Source organism: Mercurialis annua, linkage group LG2 (assembly GCF_937616625.2).
Source record: "Mercurialis annua linkage group LG2, ddMerAnnu1.2, whole genome shotgun sequence".
NCBI lineage: Eukaryota > Viridiplantae > Streptophyta > Magnoliopsida > Malpighiales > Euphorbiaceae > Mercurialis > Mercurialis annua.
Window position 1 is genome coordinate 55,118,125 of NC_065571.1, and position 18,459 is coordinate 55,136,583.

General features: G+C 33.7%; 2 protein-coding genes across 5 annotated transcripts; both read right to left on the reverse strand.

The window, feature by feature from the left end:
* Nucleotides 1-870: 870 nt before the first annotated feature.
* LOC126669968 (uncharacterized) lies at nt 871-6,851 on the reverse strand. Of its 4 annotated transcripts, none has more exons than XM_050363618.2 (11): nt 6,644-6,851; nt 5,702-5,822; nt 5,519-5,587; nt 5,137-5,269; nt 4,652-4,919; nt 4,072-4,176; nt 3,763-3,891; nt 3,067-3,116; nt 2,870-2,967; nt 2,413-2,697; nt 871-1,894 (listed from the first exon to the last, which is right to left on the reverse strand). In XM_050363618.2, the coding sequence occupies exons 2-11, from the start codon at nt 5,747-5,749 to the stop codon at nt 1,397-1,399; spliced, it is 1,683 nt and encodes a 560-aa protein (XP_050219575.1). In that variant the 5' UTR covers nt 5,750-5,822; nt 6,644-6,851; the 3' UTR covers nt 871-1,396. The 4 variants fall into 4 exon arrangements, with proteins under 4 accessions (XP_050219575.1, XP_055960477.1, XP_050219574.1 ...); XM_056104502.1 differs by lacking the exon at nt 6,644-6,851 and adding an exon at nt 6,432-6,540 and having other exon boundaries at nt 5,519-5,578; XM_050363617.2 differs by lacking the exon at nt 6,644-6,851 and adding an exon at nt 6,432-6,540.
* A 1,363-nt stretch (nt 6,852-8,214) lies between these two features.
* LOC126668757 (probable glycosyltransferase At3g07620) lies at nt 8,215-11,845 on the reverse strand. The gene is made up of 5 exons (XM_056104503.1): nt 11,664-11,845; nt 10,540-11,457; nt 10,324-10,454; nt 9,582-9,930; nt 8,215-9,021 (listed from the first exon to the last, which is right to left on the reverse strand). Exons 2-5 carry the CDS (start codon nt 11,377-11,379, stop codon nt 8,353-8,355), a joined length of 1,989 nt encoding a protein of 662 aa, XP_055960478.1. The 5' UTR covers nt 11,380-11,457; nt 11,664-11,845; the 3' UTR covers nt 8,215-8,352.
* Between the last annotated feature and the right edge of the window lie 6,614 nt (nt 11,846-18,459).

An 18,459-nucleotide genomic window follows, 5' to 3' on the forward strand; every position in this document is an offset into this window, starting at 1 on the left:
TTTTATAAAAATAAATAGATAAATTAAAATGATGGGTTCAGTTTCTGGTAGGGTTAGTTAGTGATGGTAGTGCAGACATTTGTTGCTATAATTTATGAGAAATTGTTAAATGTGAAAAAAATATATTACCAACCATCAGTGTGTAACCATTGAGTAACAGTTTGTAGTTGATGATTTATGAAATTCAAGGACAGTGAAATAAGTGATTGGAATTGATGGATAAACGTTTTAATTATTTCATTTCTAAACTGTATGATGTAGACTTAGAATGCAGATTCATTTATGATAAAGATTAAAAATTTAGTCATGTTTTTATAATTTTGAACAACTTCTAGCTGTGGGTTTTCAGGATTTATTTTGATGAAAAATGGATAAACGTGTAGACGTTTCGCTCATGGTGTCCGTTGCTTTTGATCAAATTCACTCGTTTGAACTTACGAAATTACAGTTGTAATTATTTAGTTATTATATTTGGAGGGAGCTTTTGATTTTAATTGAAATTTCTTAAAAAAAAAACTCTATTTTGTTTCTGAATTCTTTGAAAATTAATGAATTGATGAATGCCTAATTTTCTAGTATTTTTTGAATTAATAAATTATTAAAATCTATCATGTGATATTCATTTGAGAATTTATCGAAGCTTTCGCTACATCTCAAATCGCATTTTTAATCATTTTTTTCATTGAGAAATTAATTATTCTTCTTACTAAAGAAAAGAAATTTTATGCACATCACAGTACTAATTTACAAATGATATGCTACATCATAAAATTTAAAATCTAAATATTTAGTATACTAGTAGCTCATCTTGACAGAATATTCTATTAATCTAAACCAAGAAGAATTCAACAAAAAAGCAGGCAAATAATCTGTGGAAATGCTCCATTAAATTTCAAACAATGAAGAACTATATCATGTGGCATCAAAACATTAAATTAAAATAATAATAATAATAATTTCTGCCACCCAACTGTTTATGATGTTTTCTTCAGATGCAAGTTACTATTGAATCAAAACAAACCCTTTATGAATGGTAAAATAGAGGTGCCCATTCATGAAATTTAAGCAGAACTGCTCCAATTGAAGGAATAATTGTAGAAAGCGAGTCCAAAAATACCGCCTTCTGTTTAAGTGTTTTTTTTTTAAAGTTAATTACTAACGCCCCGAGTTCAGATCAAAATTACTATTTTCCTTCTAAATTTTAAATGATTACTTTTCCCCTTAAGACATTTTAGTTCTTTTTAACTAAAACCTCCATGCCACGGGTTTCCGCTATTCCATACATAAAAATCAGGGGAAAGTAATTTTTAAAAATTTAGAGAGAAAACAGCAATTTCCACCTAACCTCGAGTGATAGTAATTAAACTTTTTTATTCTCACTCACAATAACATTTAATTACTTCACACTTTCTTCCTTAATCTTGCCAAGATCGACGAGCATAGTTAAAAGAGCCTCACACATTTCATTGCAATCCGGCTCATTCGGATTCTTTCTACCTGAAGAGTAGACCATCCAAGCATGGTCAAGCTTCCTGTCAGGTCTGACTACAACTGAGCCTGGGACTTCAGCATCTCGGCGTGTAACTAACCCGTCACTCTCCTCTCCATACCTAAGCTGCAAGTGGAGCGCAGACACAGCCATAGCTGCAGATAGAGGTATTACTACAGGCACCTGGCATCCTGTTTGAACCTGAGCTTCCTCGGCCCCTAGATTCGGAAGGGGAAGCCAAGGAAGTTCCGCATGAGCTATTTGCGTCATTGTAGCAAGGACACCTGGACCGATGCTTGCCTCTGTGTGAAACGAGATTAAAGGGATATGCTTTGGGAGTTGGTGCTTCATTATGAACTCCCTTCGTTTATCATATGTCAGATCTTCCAATGCTCGAATGTCACCCTAGAAATATATGTTGCATATTCATGATCAGCTAAAGCGAAATCTGTTACAAATTCGAGAAACTGCCCCAGCTATTTATGTGTAACGAAAACAAAAATTCTGAAACGGGAAAGAATGGAAAATAAAACAGTAAAATAACATTTCTTATAAAAATTAGTATAAATATAAATTTTAAAATTTTTAGAAGCATTTCTGCAAATAAAAGCAAAAGCCGAGACATAGAGCTAGATAACTTTCCGTACAACATAGTTAACCATTCCAACATTATTGTAGATCAGAGAAAATTGTTACAAAGATAAACAAATATTTTGCAGAAAAAAGGACTAATAATAAACAATTGCAGAATGTGAGGAATTAAGAAAAACAACATGGTTAACCGGAACCGGGGACATTTTAAATGCAAATAGCAGAAAGCATATATAAGTATAACACTATAATTCCATTTTAACTCTTTAAACATAAGAACTCTCATGCATATTCATGGACTGCCTAGGCGTCACAAAAAGAAACAATAATACCTTAATGAGCTTGCATATTATAAGTTCCATAATTTTTCTGGTCTCTTTGTCGGCAATCTGGCCTTCACGGAGTATATCAGAAGCTATGGGGGATCCACCAAACGGGCTCTGCAGCAAGGCAAGTCCAGCAACTTTATATTTCAAGTCGGACCAATACAATGACAATGCAGCTGCAGCATCAACCCCACCCTTGCTGTGCCCAAGAAGCATTACCCGCTTTCCGGAACCCCAATAAAGCTCTTCTATGTAATGTTTCAGCTCACATGCATTGTGCTCCACTGATGCCTTAATATAGAAAACATAAACAGCCAGAACCAAATACCATGACTTGTGAATGTATAGAAATAAGATATTAAATAGATTAAATATACATATACAAATATGAGCGACATTTTGTTTATGCAAGTCCCTGCTCAATCTTAATCTACATATCATCTACCAAGTAAGCATCAATTACCTCACTGTGGATTTTTGCAATGTGACAAGCTAGACCCATCTTAGAAAAGAATCTCTTAGTTCCCACAAAATATAAGGGACCATGATTACTAAAAAGGCCTGACAAGGTGAGAAATTTCACATTAAAAAATTTTGCACAAATGAGTATGAATTAAGCAGAATCCATAATTCAACATCAGAATATGGACCGCTTTGTACCTGGAATTAAAAGATAAACAAATGAGTTGGGAAGTTTGTGCTCTCCATTCCTGACGAATAAGACGGAACATTACAATAATATTATGAACTATCCAGTAATCACTATTCATCGAAATTCCGAATATGATCCATAAATTGATTAATCCCATCTATGCAAACTTCGTGCTGCCTATAGATGTGCAAATCAGTGCTTCCAATGCCCAAGCTCAGAACCATTTGCTACTAAGAGCATATTACATGCAGCTCTTGAGTTGCAAGTGGAACTAAACTCTAAGAACAAATTGACCGCGCTGTACCAAAAACTTTCATACGGGCTTTCAGAATAAAACAATGTGCAATATTTGTAGGTTTCTGCACATAAATTTCACTAACACGAACTACATTCAGGTAAACCTCAGTTTCAACTTCAAGTTGACTTCCCACATGATATTAAGATAAAAAAACAGCTGCAATTCTCCTCATAATGCATCGCAAATCAGATATTAGAAATCATTTCAGTTCTTTTCATAGGGGGGAAATAGCTTGTTGAAATTACAGTGGAGTCCATACAACTCGGTACAAAAAACTTCCTACATTGTGCTCGCAATATCCAAATACCACAAAAGAAATCAACACAATCCACAATAATGGCATATCCAGCATGATAAAAAGCTTTCTCAATATTCATACTGGAAAAGAAATAATATCCATCAGCACCTTATTTTTCCAAGCAGTTCTAAAAATCTAGCTGTGCCATCCTCAACAGGAGCCATTCCTGGCGTGCGTTGAAGCCATCCAATATCATTAGATGAACCAAGCAACGTTTTATGCAGTCGAGATTTAATACTGTCAGAAATTTAAGTAAGGGTCTATTAGCTCCACAAGATCAAGCAGAACCATAAACATAAAATTATAAATTTGGAGTCATCAACTTTAACTAAGGATTTGGAAATAAACAACTAAAAGAGAAAGTTTAGCTCTTAAAAAAAACGGGCTATGTAACAAGTCTTAATTGACTTCGCTTACCTACGAACATAAACTTGAAGGCATCTGATATAGTAGAATGAACATCTCCAGGAAGCCAATGCCAACCTCCAGGCAAGTCGGAAACCAAACAATGGGAGCATCAACCTACAAGAAGTTGAAGTAACTATGTCATGTAATTCAAAGAAATGAAGATGTTGTAATACATAGGCATGACGTGGAAGATAAATAAGGGAGTCTTAATAGAATAGCACCCTTTTTACAATATATTATCAAATTTGACATTTTACATTAAATTGACTCATGCATCAGGAATCCGCTTATGCGCATGATACAAAAGACTTGAATTAAACTATTCAAAGTAAATTCAAATAACTAAAAGAAAAAGATCAAGGAGTTCCAGAAGCAAATTGCTAAGGACCTGACCTACAATACACTATTTTGGATAAGAAGTAGGGCCATCAAAAACAAGAACACTCTGCGATGTAAAAACCGTAGGAAAAATAACCTTTAATTTCATTATAAAGAACTCATGGATTTCAATGAAAATGGTAGAATAAATGCACCGATAAGATCCCTATCAATTAGTAGCATGGAGAAATCCAATGAGAAGGAGTAATACCCTTGAATAATAAAGGGGATACGTAGATGACAATAACTGTTTTGTACAATTCCATATCTTGTATTTACAAGTAATTCTTTCTGGGCTCTTGAGATATTTCTTGTATAGACTTCGGGGCTTGATTCATCAACATAATGTTCAGGAGATGATGAGCAAACTTCCTCATCAAATTCACAAGTGTTGAGGCCAGAAGATCTTGAATATGATCCAAAGGAATGGGCAAACGCATTTTCTGAGCATCCATAGATATCTTGAGCTACAAGATTCTCTGCAAAAGAATACTTGCCAAATACACCCATGATAATTTCAAAGTATGAACTGAAAGAGAGTTAATCCATAATAAATCTAAATGGAAGAGTTGAACTAACTAGTGCAGGGTACAGTTTCAATCAAGTTGAACTGAATTCACCATGTTAAAGGGAGGTGTAGTGAATCAGGAACGGGTTTTGCAGATATGGATCATGCAGTCAAAATTAAGAACTTACCAACAAAACCAATCAATCGTTGACATAAGTAGCCAGCCAGCGTCACCAGATGGGTAATAACGTCATCCAATGATGAGCAGAATTCAAAAGAATCAATAAGAAGATTTGCATTACTCACGACATCACAATGAGCCTGCAAACAAAATTAACAATTAAACCTGGAAACTTGAGCTCCTCTCATATAAAATTTAATTTAAGACATCATAATTCATAATGCAACAAAACCTTTTTCAATTTGATTGCAAGTTCATAGCACGAAAGAATAATGAAGAAAATTAACCAAATTTTCAAGTGCTCAGCACCTATCAAACACAAACTTGAGGACGCTAGACACTGTATTTTTAAGTAAAAGACCTTGTGATTAGTAATTTAGTCTCACTACCTGGTTTCCTAGGCAACCATCTCCTTCTAAATAACAACAATTACTCGATGCATGCCCAACCTGGTGCGACTTAAGTATTTGATAAAATAAACACATGTAGTTAGCAGATATAGATTCAACATCACAATTGCAAAAAGAACAAAGAAAAAAAAGGTAAAGTTCGATCTGGAAGTCGGTGCTTACAGTTGAAGGAGTATCGGGTATATCTTCATCAATGAATAGATCTCCCATTCGACGTTCCAATCCAACAGAGGATAATGCAATATCAATACGAACTAGAGAAAGAAAGCAGTTTCCTCCATTCCTAAGCATAGAAAAGAGTCATCTAAGTAAACACTATACCAATAGCAGAAACATAAAAGTAACCCACTCCATAGGTGCGCAAGAAAAATTTAAATTCGAAATAAATAAATAAAATAAAACAAAGGTCTTTAATGAGATTTCAAAATTCTAATATCATCATTCAACAAAAAATTCAACATTCTCGTAACTCACACGAAACCTGCAGCAATTTGATAAGCCAGATATGATTAATTTTTGCAGATATTATAGCTGGAAAATCCATTATTTAGATTATCTTTCTAGAGTTTGACATCATGTGAGGTATAAACAAAAAAGAGTGTCACAATACTCAATTAAAAATATATGAATCTAATCCCTACATCAAATGCTTCCAAATCTCATCAAATCTCACAACACTCAAACTTGTGGATCTCTCTAAGTACAAACTTGACAAGCACTACATAACAATGACACATAATTTCCACATTTACCAGAACTCAAGGAAACAAACAAATATAACACAGTTTAACCAAATTCATCAACTTTTAATGATGGAATAAAAAAAAACTAACTCTTGTATATACAAAGCCAATTAAAAAACAAGTAAACTGATTAATTTAAAGCAACTTACACAACAATGAGAGCTCAAAAACAAGAAACTCAAAACTCTTGAGAATCAAAATACACTAAAAATGTATAAAAACAGAGAGCAAAACATAGTAAATGCACCCATTTTAAGGGAGGAAAAGCAGGAGAAAGAAAGAAAAGAGCACAAATTTTAAAAAATTCAAAAAAAAAAAAAACATAAAAGTTAATAATAATTATGTTGGGAATAGTAGCAACCGAATTAGAGAGAAGCCATGAAACGTGAGAATGGGAATCAATAGATTGATGAGAGCTATCCAGTTGAAGAAATCTTTTGTGGCCCACTCTTGACAAATAAAGAAAAAGTTTCAATCTTTATTTTAATTTTCCTACTGAAAGTTAAAATCTTTGGATTAATTTTGGTGGGAATTTACATTTTTGTGAAGGAATTTGTGGGGAAACTATGAATTTGGGGGGTGAAATGGGGTTTTTTCAGTGGAATTTTTTGTTGGTTTTTTTAAAGAAAGTTTGAGGTTGAAGCAAAGTGCATCTAGTAGGGCCCGCTATTATCAGTGGATAACACTGCTTTTTCTTTTTTGGGAAGTGGAGGGACACGTGGCATATCGGGACCAATTGGTCGTTGAGTAATCAAGTGTGGACAAAAGAAAATGGAAGAATGAAGAAGAAGATGTATGTATGTATTATGGGTAGTTGGTCGGCTTGATATAGTTTGGTTAAAAAAATTGATTTTATTTTTATTTCTAAATAATAATAGTCAAATATTTGTTCATATTTACTTCTTACGTTTCATTTTAATTAAAAGATATATAGTATATACATTCAATGTATATATATAAATAAAATTCTTGAATATTCTTAAACAATGTGAAAAAAATTCTTAAATTAAAATGGTACATAAAGAGTACTTATCAACATATTTATCTACTGTAAATAACTTATACAATAATTAAGAAATAAAGACTAAATTTGCGATTTTAAATGTTATTTAGTTATTATGTTTAAAAATAATAATATCTATCTATCTATACTATATATAAAAGCACGGATGGGGGGGGACAGTCAAATTTACTGAATAATCCTTTTCAGTTTACTACTAAATAAAGGTTTTATGGTCATTAACTAATTAGTTATTTAATTAATCACTATTGTAATTAAAGTCCTAATTAGAATAGGTAGCTAAATTATCTCCAATTTAATTTTTAATATGTGAAAAATAGCTAAATTGTCTCCAAATTAGTAGGAATACATATCTTTTAGTTTGATTGAACTACAAAATTAAAATACTGTATTTGGTCAATATATTATTATTTAAATTTTTATCTTATTATTTTTAAAGATATTATTAATAAAATTAAGTTAATTATTTAATTATGGTTATTATAAAACCAAAAAAAGAAAATTTAATAGCCGAATATATTATATTTACTTTTACAAAAATTCTTAACTAATTTAATATTAATTATAAATAAAAAATTGATATAATTATAATAAATTTATTAATATGTTCTTTGAGAAATTACGTTACGAGCCACGTGCATAGCACGTAATGAGAAACTAGTATTAAATAAATGATTCAAAATTTAGATAATAAAAAACTACAATTAAATTTATGATAACCAACTGATTTTTATGGTTCAATGGATTCACATGTTTGTATGATTTTTCTCCATTCAAAACAGTTGACCCGAAGTTCAAATTTTGAAGAAGAACCAAATCAGGATGACCTAAGGTTTGCAGTTGAATCGATTGAACCGACCAGTCAGGTTTGATTCTTAAAATACTGGTTTGAACCTTCTGCAAGCTTACAATACCAAATGAACCTCCAATTTCAAAATTCTCTGTACAAGAGGAAAACAGTTAATAAATTATATACATACAGAGTAACCGACACTAACATGATATAAACATTATTTCTCAAATTTAGCAACGCAAGGTCACTGCCATTCTTATCTTGGTTTTATCTGATACACTCTATTGTACCAGATAGAATGAAGAGTCATGTAAAACAGATCATACTTCATCGGAGGATTATGCCACAGAAAATGTCGCTGAACCTTCCTCACTCGAAGCTGCATTTCGAGATATTTCTCTTCCGGTATCGAAAGCAATATTTCTTTTAGGTTCGGAATATCCTTCTCCGCAAGGATTAATGAAAACGCTCCCCAATCCAAGACATCGAAAAATGGCGGCACAAAATTGTCTGATATAATTACAGGCACACATTCGTAAAAGATGGCTTCGACGACCCTCGGACTGTTGACCTCGTAGCCCTTGGGGCAGACACAGTACTTGCTGCTCTTCATGTGTTGAATGTAGTTCATTTTGCTAGCAACACCAGGAGGCATAGGACCGAATATTTTGACCGAAGGGTCTTTGTCTTTCCAGTAATTCAGCAAGATCGGTCTCAGATAACCGTGCATACTACCAGCATAGAAGGCAAGAATGTGCCTCTGAGAAGGTGGTTTTCCCCCGAGGTCTCTCAGAGGGTTTCTGGCTGATCGGACGTAGGTTTCGGGAAGCGATACATCTCTCCCTATTTTGAAGCCCGCAGTTACATCGGCATTGCAGAGGGATTTTATGCAATGTTCCATATGGTGCCTTGTTTCATATGGAGCCTGTAAAATTTTGAAGCATAATGTGACATACTTAGTAGCTAGCAAAAGAAATAAACAAAAGGGTTATTTGCATTAAAACAAAAAGATAAACAAAAGGGTTATTTTAGCATTTTAAGCTCCACGTAGGAAAGTTGGTAAATAATGACCCAACCTTTCATTTTCTGATAAATTCAGGCTCATGCCATAATCCAGCATCTTTTCGTTCATTATAGAACTGCCAAAAACAGCATTGTTTGGTGACGAAAAATTGCTTTGGGCCAGAAATTGCCCAAAACTGAAAGGTTATGCCATTATTTAACGACTTGTGCAAATTATCCTAAATAAAAAAGAGAGAATGTAAAAATCATGAATTGTTCCTTACAATTCTTTTAGCATCTGGGAATAAATCCACTTTTAGCATCTTGAAATCTTTTAGCAGCTAGGGGAGAAGCCAAAAATACTTTAAAACATGCAAAGTTTTTTACATCGATCATAAATTAGTCATTCATTGGCGAAAAGTGGCTTCACCATTGAACGTAGCACATGAATGGAAAAGCAAAAATAATGAACAGAGAGAATACCCAATCATGGCAAGCTACAAGAAAATGATCTGCTCCATCAGTTCTGTTCCAGAAAGGATATTTAGCTGCAATTTTCTCCGAGTATTCCTTCAAATATTGGCGTAGATTTGTCCTATTATGAGAGTTTCGCACATAAAGGGTGTACTCCAGCATCCTCGAACTGAATGGCATGTAAAACAAGTGAGCCCTTCGAGGATCTTTTACCGTAAAATGTTTGTCTCCCTGCATCAATTTCATAAACCATCCCTCTGAGGCATACAATCCTTTCATTATCGGTAGGTGAAAGATGGGTTTCTTGCCATCCTTATAAATATAGACCTTAAGTATCCGCTGCATAAGTTCGTAACTCCTGAAAATGAAAAGAGTGGGATTTGAAGAACACATTGTGAGCAGGCTGCATCGGCATTTGACTTCAGTATCAATTTTCCACCTCAACTCGTACATGTTAATCAATTAACATAGAAATTGACTTTATTATCAAATTACTCAGTAAATCAGTTTACGTTCTAAACCCCTTGCATGTATGCCTGACCCTGAGCGTGAATTAGACATTTCTGACTAAATTGATGAAAATGGACATGATTTGATAGTAAAATAAATTTTTGTGCCAGTTGATCAAGTTACAGCAGCTTATTACTGCTTGTCTAACTTCAAATTTGACGATGATTGGAAAATTGAGAGAGAAGCCTTACATAAGAAAATCTTTCAATTGAACAAAGGACATGCATTGAATTACAATTACCTTTTAAACTTGGAAACATTTCGAAATAGAGGAGCATAAAGATCTCGATCATTTACTACAACAGGAGCATTTTCAATCTGGGTCCTTGCATCTAGAATCTCACGATCACGTGGAGACGACCATCTTGGTCTCTGCAAGCAAAGACAGCATGGATTAGACTTTCTGCACTAAATAAACATAATTTGAAAGATTGATTAGTTACACAGTAACTAATACCATTGCACGTGAAGACCGGCGATGTCGCGCTAGTATCTGGTTCATCTCATGTATGGATGTTATTGATTTTGGAGGCATCTCACACTTCATCTTTTTTTTGCCAGGTTTTGCAGAGTCAGTTTTTGAAGCTGCGGAAGCATTTTTCAAGCGGAATTGTGCAGTTGGTGATTTCAAACTAATATTTGCATGCCCTAACACTTTATGAATCAGATTTGTGTCACCATTTAGGATACTGCCACCCAACATGTCATCCTTTGATTTCAAACTTTGATCAAGATGAATGCGACTTTCGGTTTCACTAGCCAATTCAATGCTAGAATTACTTTCGATCCCATTGCTCTTTAGGAAATCATTATCCACAACCCCATCCACAACAAGCTCAATAGGGTTATCCAAATCCTCTTCATCAGACACAAAACCGTCAACGTCTCCCACATTATCCACAACAAGCTCAATAGGATTCTCGACATCTTCATCATCCAACACAAAATCATTCTCCGCCTCTCCAGTATTTCTCTTCAATCCACTACCATCACCGCTACCACCAGAAACAATATCATCTTTAACAATCAAACTAACATCAGCTGCAGAACCATTACTCAAACTCGAAGCATCAATAGTGAGAGGATTCCGTACCATTACCGATTTAGCGGAAGTTAGTACAACTCGGGAGCTACTTTTATCATAAAACGGATCATTACTATTCGGCAATAATGACCTAAGAGCATTTCCATAGGGAAGCAATAGAAACTGAAAGAGTACATGAGTAATAGCCACAGCTCCTACTACCAGAAGCCATCTTCTGGTTTCAATTTGGCATAAGTGAAATCTGAACTCCATGCCTAAACTAAAACCAAGAACTACAAACAGAAGTCACCCAATCATAATTGAAAATGACTTAATTGTCCTTCTTGGATACTGCATAATTAAAGAAATTAATAAAATTTGAAATCAGTAAAGTGTAAACTTAACTGCAGATTGAAGTACACATATTTCAACTGCTAAATATGTTGAAAATGAAAGGGTAAAACCTCAATTTTGATAAACGCAATCAAATAAGAGAATTTAGAGCATACCCAACAAGAGAAAATAAAATAAAAAATAGATTAAAGTTCAGAAATTACCCGCAATAACCTGAGAAAACTTGCAGAAAATGTCAAAAGTTGAGAGCTTTAGCTTACAAAAGTGAGCAATAACCTCTGGTTTTGCTTTCTCTTCTATTTTCAAATTAACAATTAATTGCTTCTGCCATATAAAGAAGAAAAATTAAGACCTACCATAAGAACAATGCTTTAAGAAAAAAAAATTAAGTTTTTTTATTGGCTTTTTCGTTAATTGGTGAGATTAAATTAAACTGTTTTTTTTCTGTCAGTTTCAGTAATGGGGACACTCTAACAGTGAATCAGAGTCATCAATGGGACCATCTGCACAATAAATAAAGGATAAATATGAAAATGGTATTACTTATTTTTTTCTAAATCTTTTGTTTTAGTGTATAAACTTATTTCTTTTAAATTATTCTTTTAATTTGTAAAAGTGTATTAAATCACTGGTTTATTAACAAGACTAACTGAAAAAAACAATTGATATGATGGCTTACCATTTTATTTTATTTTTTATATAAAAGTATCATTTAAAATTCACATAATTTAACTGCCAAATATGTGTTGAAAAGGAAAGGGGTATCATAATCTATAACAAATATAAAAGTGTATTCGCGGGGGAACACTTCCATTCACGGACAAAAATACCCTTTACATATTTGTGCTTAACAAATAAAAAAATGACATTCCTAATCCATAAAGGAAACATATTAAAAATAATTATCGCAGTAGCTACCATTATATATCAAATTCCTAATCCTAAAAGAAATTGTGCAATAACTATTATTATGTGTTAAATTCCTAATTCTAATAGAAATTACGCAGATATATCACTATATATAAAAGAATATGACGAGTTTTATTAATATTAAATAATCATATTACAATATTTGTGTTAAAACTTTGATATTTTTTATATTTATTAGTTTACAATGAAAAATAATATAAATTTGTTTCAATCATATTATCATTTTTTAATTAAAACTTTGATATTTTTTAAATTTATTATTTATTTACAATGAAAAATAATAGAAATTTGCTTCAATCATATTATCATTTTTTTAATAACGACAATATCAAAAATTAAATCTATTACTTAATTCTAATTTTTTAACATTTTCAATAAAAGAAATTAAAATTTTGTAAAATAATTAAACAAAACAAATAAAAAAATACAAGTCTAATAAAATTTAAATAATAATATATTATTAAAGAAATATACAATTATAATATTAAATAATGGGTCATATAGATATCGTTAACGTGCGTAGCACGTGGCCAAAAAAACTAGTATGCTTAAAACACTTATTTGATATTTTAATAAAAGTTAAAATATTTTATAAATAATAAACTAAGAAAAAAGTAGATAAAGAAAAAATCTGACTAGTAATGCAATTTTTTCATTAATAAATAAGAGTTAATTACTTTTAATCCCCTAAGATTTTATGTTTTATTTTATTTTATTAAATTTGAATAATGCAGTTCCTAGTCCATCTTGCTTCTATTGCAAGTTTCAGCTTCAAGATTTCAACTTCAGCTTCTGATTCAAGCTTCTAGCTCCAGCTGTTTCCAGCTGTCTTGCCAGCTCAGCAAGCATGCATCTTGCATGACTGAGAGTGTGTGCATTGTGAGAGTTAGTTAGAGGTTATTTTGGTCATTATTTCTTTTAGCAAATCAGTGTGTATATAAACTGATTTGCAGTTGTAATTTCTCAACTTTTGATCATTAATAAAATTTCTGGTTTTCTCTCAAATTTGTTATGGTATCAGAGCCTAAAAGCTCCATTTCTCTTTCGTTTTTGCTTGATTTGCTGCTTTAAAGGCAGTTATTCATCTTCTTCGTTTGTTTGTTGTTCTTCGTTTGTTTTCTTCTTGAGCAAATAAGCTTCTGGTTCAGTATCAGCAATGGCGAACAATTTCAATCAATCTGTGAGACCTGAGGATTCGATTTCAAGTCCTTATTTTGTTCATCCAGGTGAGAATCCATCACTTGTTCTAGTTCCTACTTTGTTGAATGAAAACAACTATCACTCTTGGTATAAATCCATGCGTATGTCATTAATTTCTAAGAACAAATATAAATTTGTTGATGGATCAATTGTTACTCCACACCGTGATGATGATATTTTTCCAGTTTGGGAGAGGTGTAACAATCTTGTAGTTTCCTGGATTAATAGATCAGTAACACAGACTATAGCAGATAGTGTTTCTAGTATTGATAGTGCATTGGAGATTTGGATTGATTTGAGGGATCGTTTTTCACAAGGAGATGCTTATAGAATAGATGATCTTCAAGAAGAGATTTACACTTACAAGCAAAATGCACTTGGAGTGACAGAATATTTCACACATTTGAAAACACTTTGGGATGAGTTGAAGAATCTCAGAGGTCTACCAATTTGTACCTGTGAACCTAAGTGTTCTTGTGGTCTTGTAGAAACTGTTAAGCAAACATTATCAAATGACTATGTGATTAGATTTGTCAAAGGTTTAAATGATGCATTTGGAACAGTTAAGACTCAGATCTTAATGATGGAACCTCTTCCAAAGATAAACAAGGCATTTTCTATGGTGATTCAGTTTGAAAGACAATTGACTGGTTCTAATAGCAAACCAGTTGTTGATTCTAATGTGTTCATGGCAAGAGGATCCTATGAAGGAAATAATGATGATTCAGGATATGAATCTAATGTTTGCTATGCTAGAGGAAGAGGCATGAATAATTACAGACCTGGAAGTTTCAGAGGAAGAGGGGGTTCTGGTTTTGGTCATTTTCAAATGCCTAGTCAGAATTATGCCAACATGCCTAATCAAGCTGGTAAACAGAAATTATGCTCTCATTGTGGACTCACTAACCACACTGTTGACTATTGCTATAGGAAACATGGTTTTCCTCCTGGATACCAGTCTAAATACAAAGGAGAAAGTAGCTATGCTAATCAAGTTCAGGTTGCAGAACATGAATATCAGAATGCTCAAGAGGAACAAGTTGATGTTTTTACAGGACACAACAGGACTAACTACTCTCCACAGGCAGAAATGAATGCAGGACAGATTTTTCCATTTACTCCTGAACAATATCAAAAAATCATGACACTTATACAGCCATGTAAGATGCCAGAAGCAGAAAGCACATCCCATGTCAACTCACTGTCTGCAACCTTCAATCCTGTTAATGAGGAGCAAGGTATAATTCATGCTTGTTTTTTCTCTTCTAAAGCATATAGAGACACATGGATTTTGGACACTGGGGCTACAGATCATATAATCTGTAATATTAAGTTTTTCAAAACTTACAAAGCAGTACAGAATGTTCATGTTAAACTACCCACAGGTCAACTTATAGCAGTATCTCACATGGGTACAGTTCAGTTAAACTCAAGCTTATTATTGAGCAATGTTCTATATGTGCCAATGTTCAATTTCAACTTGATTTCTGCCAGCAAGTTGACAGATGACAAGAAGTTATTCTTAATCTTGTATCATGATCATTGCTTTATTCAGGATATGGATACATGGAGGAGGATTGGCTCAGCTGAAAAGAGAGAGGGATTGTATCAACTTGTTTAAACTGGAACTTCAATTAGTTCAGTTCATTCTGTTTCTAAAAAGACTGATGGAATAGACATTTGGCATTACAGGCTAGGTCACTTGTCTCACAACAGAATAAAAGTCTTACAAAAGCTAGATCCTTCAATAACTACTTCTGTGAATAATATTTGTGATGTCTGCCATTATGCAAAACAAAAGAAGCTGCCATTTCCTGTTAGCACTTCTGTCACAAAGAATACTTTTGATTTGTTGCATGTTGATATATGGGGACCACTGGCTAAACCTTCTTTGAATGGTTATAGGTATTTTTTAACCATGGTGGATGATCACAGTAGATATACCTGGGTTTTCCTGTTAAGACACAAATCTGAGGCAAGAGTGCATTTGCAAAACTTTGTTCAATTGGTTGCCAATCAATTTAACAAAGTTATAAAAATAATTAGATCAGATAATGGTGGTGAGTTTGATTGCACATCTTTCTATCAACAACATGGTATAATTCATCAAACCAGTTGTGTTTACACACCAGAACAAAATAGCACAGTGGAAAGGAAGCAGCAACATATTTTGAACATTGCTAGAGCAATCAGGTTTCAATCTAATCTTCCTCTGCATTTTTGGTCTTATTGCATATTGCATGCTGTTCATTTAATAAACAGGACACCTTCACCTGTTATCTCTGAATGCACTCCTTATGAGCTTTTATACAATAAGCCTCCTGCAGTTACACATCTCAAGATTTTTGGGTGTTTATGTTTTGCTGCTACAATTGGTCCACATAGAACTAAGTTTGATAAAAGAGCTCTTAAATGCATATTCTTAGGGTATCCATCATCTACCAAAGGCTACATCTTATACTGCATGGAGTCAAAACAGATTATAGTTTCTAGAAATGTTATATTCTATGAAACTAATTTTCCATACTCCAAAACTATCCAAGATTTCAATCCAGCAACTCAACCTGATTCTTCACTGGAATCAGATTGGTTGTTACCTTTTCAAACATCACAAAACCTTCCTGTCTCACCCATAAATTCACCTCTTTCCTCACCTTCTGTTCCTTCTATCACACCTCCAGTTCACAGTCCCCTGTATAATCAAAATTTTCCACCATTGAGAAGAACAACACGTATCTCTCATTTACCATCTCATTTACAGAATTACAAATGTTCATTACCACCTTCTCTCACCAAAAACACCACCTCTCCTCATGTACTTTCCACAGTAATGAGTTATGACAGATTATCATCTGCTCATAAGGCCTTTATTCTAAATGTTGATACTTTGGTAGAACCTAAGACATATAATGCTGCAATCAAACAAGAATGTTGGAAGGCAGCAATGCAGGCTGAACTTGATGCTCTTGAGAGCAATAAAACTTGGGTACTAACAGATTTACCTGCTGGAAAAAGGCCCATTGGTTGCAAATGGGTTTACAAAATCAAGTACACTGCCTCTGGTCAGGTTGAGAGGTGCAAAGCCAGGCTTGTAGCCAAAGGCTATACTCAACAAGAAGGTTTGGATTATATGGAAACCTTCTCTCCTGTTGCCAAAATGAGTACAATCAGGACTTTACTTGCTCTTTCTGCAGTTAACAAATGGCATCTTCATCAACTAGATATCAATAATGCTTTCTTGCATGGTGATTTAGTTGAAGAAGTCTATATGACTGTTCCACCAGGGTTTATGTCTAATACTGGACAAGTTTGCAAGCTTCAGAAGTCTTTATATGGTTTAAAACAGGCTAGTAGACAGTGGAATGCCAAGTTGATAGGTGCTTTACATTCTATTGGATTCAAATCTGCAGATTCTGATCCAAGTCTTTTGATAAAGAAGTCTGGTTCTAGCTTCATTGCTTTGCTTATATATGTGGATGATGTGATCTTGGCCAGCAACTCTCTTACAGACATTGCTGATATCAAATCCTACTTACATAAAGAGTTTAGCATCAAAGATTTGGGCATCCTAAAGTATTTTCTAGGCCTGGAAGTTGCCAGAAATTCTTCAGGAATACATTTAACTCAAAGGAAGTACACAGTTGATCTTCTTACAGAATCTGGTTTTATTGATTCTAAACCAGTTCCAACCCCAATGCTGACTTCTCATAAACTAATCAAGGATGCTGATACTCAACTTCAAGACAATTCTGAGTACAGAAAGCTCATAGGCAAGCTCTTGTACTTATGCAATACTAGACCAGACATCTCTTACTCTGTGCAACAACTCTCTCAGTTTCTGGACTGTCCTACAGAAACACACTTAATTGCTGCTCATAGAGTTCTCAGATATCTTAAAGGTGCTCCTGGCAAGGGCATTTTCTTTTCAGCTTCTTCTGATCTGAAATTAGCAGCTTTCACAGATGCAGATTGGGGTACTTGTCCAGACACTAGGAGATCGATTTCAGGATTTTGTGTTTTTCTTGGCAAGTCATTGATCTCCTGGAAATCCAAAAAGCAAACCACAGTCTCCAGATCCAGCTCTGAAGCAGAATACAGGGCCCTTGCTGCTCTAACTTGTGAGCTACAATGGCTTGCATATCTTTTTCATGATTTACAGCAGAATATTGTGTTACATGCTTCAGTATACTGTGACAGTCAATCAGCTATTCAGTTAGCTCACAATCCAGTTTTTCATGAGAGGTCTAAACATATTGAGATTGACTGTCATGTGGTTAGAGAAAAGTTGAACTCTGGTTTGATTCATTTGTTACCAGTCACTACTGCTAATCAACTAGCAGACTGTTTTACCAAGGCTTTAGCTCCACAAGCTTTTCTCCTAGCTATTTCCAAGCTGAGCATTCTGGATATATATGCTCCAGCTTGAGGGGGGTAATGCAGTTCCTAGTCCATCTTGCTTCTATTGCAAGTTTCAGCTTCAAGATTTCAACTTCAGCTTCTGATTCAAGCTTCTAGCTCCAGCTGTTTCCAGCTGTCTTGCCAGCTCAGCAAGCATGCATCTTGCATGACTGAGAGTGTGTGCATTGTGAGAGTTAGTTAGAGGTTATTTTGGTCATTATTTCTTTTAGCAAATCAGTGTGTATATAAACTGATTTGCAGTTGTAATTTCTCAACTTTTGATCATTAATAAAATTTCTGGTTTTCTCTCAAATTTGTTATTGAAGAATTAAATATGTTAAAAAATAGGAATGGTGATAAAGTTTGTAATATTGCAAAATAAAAGGACCGATTAATATAATATATCAAACTTCAATGGGTATTATCATATATTATTTTTCTTAACTAACAATTGACTAACGGAAAATCTAA

Bases quoted from the DNA above. Each gene is read 5' to 3' on its own strand.
- LOC126669968 (XM_050363618.2), bottom strand. From the start codon at position 5,749: ATGGGAGATCTATTCATTGATGAAGATATACCCGATACTCCTTCAACT. The intron at 5,588-5,701 runs GTAAGCACCGAC...CAAATACTTAAG, and splicing joins TACCCGATACTCCTTCAACT to TCGCACCAGGTTGGGCATGC. The intron at 4,177-4,651 runs GTATTACTCCTT...AACTTCTTGTAG, and splicing joins ATCCCCTTTATTATTCAAGG to GTTGATGCTCCCATTGTTTG.
- LOC126668757 (XM_056104503.1), bottom strand. From the start codon at position 11,379: ATGGAGTTCAGATTTCACTTATGCCAAATTGAAACCAGAAGATGGCTT. The intron at 10,455-10,539 runs GTATTAGTTACT...CTTTGCTTGCAG, and splicing joins GCCGGTCTTCACGTGCAATG to AGACCAAGATGGTCGTCTCC. The intron at 9,931-10,323 runs GTAATTGTAATT...TTTCATTTTCAG, and splicing joins AATGTTTCCAAGTTTAAAAG to GAGTTACGAACTTATGCAGC.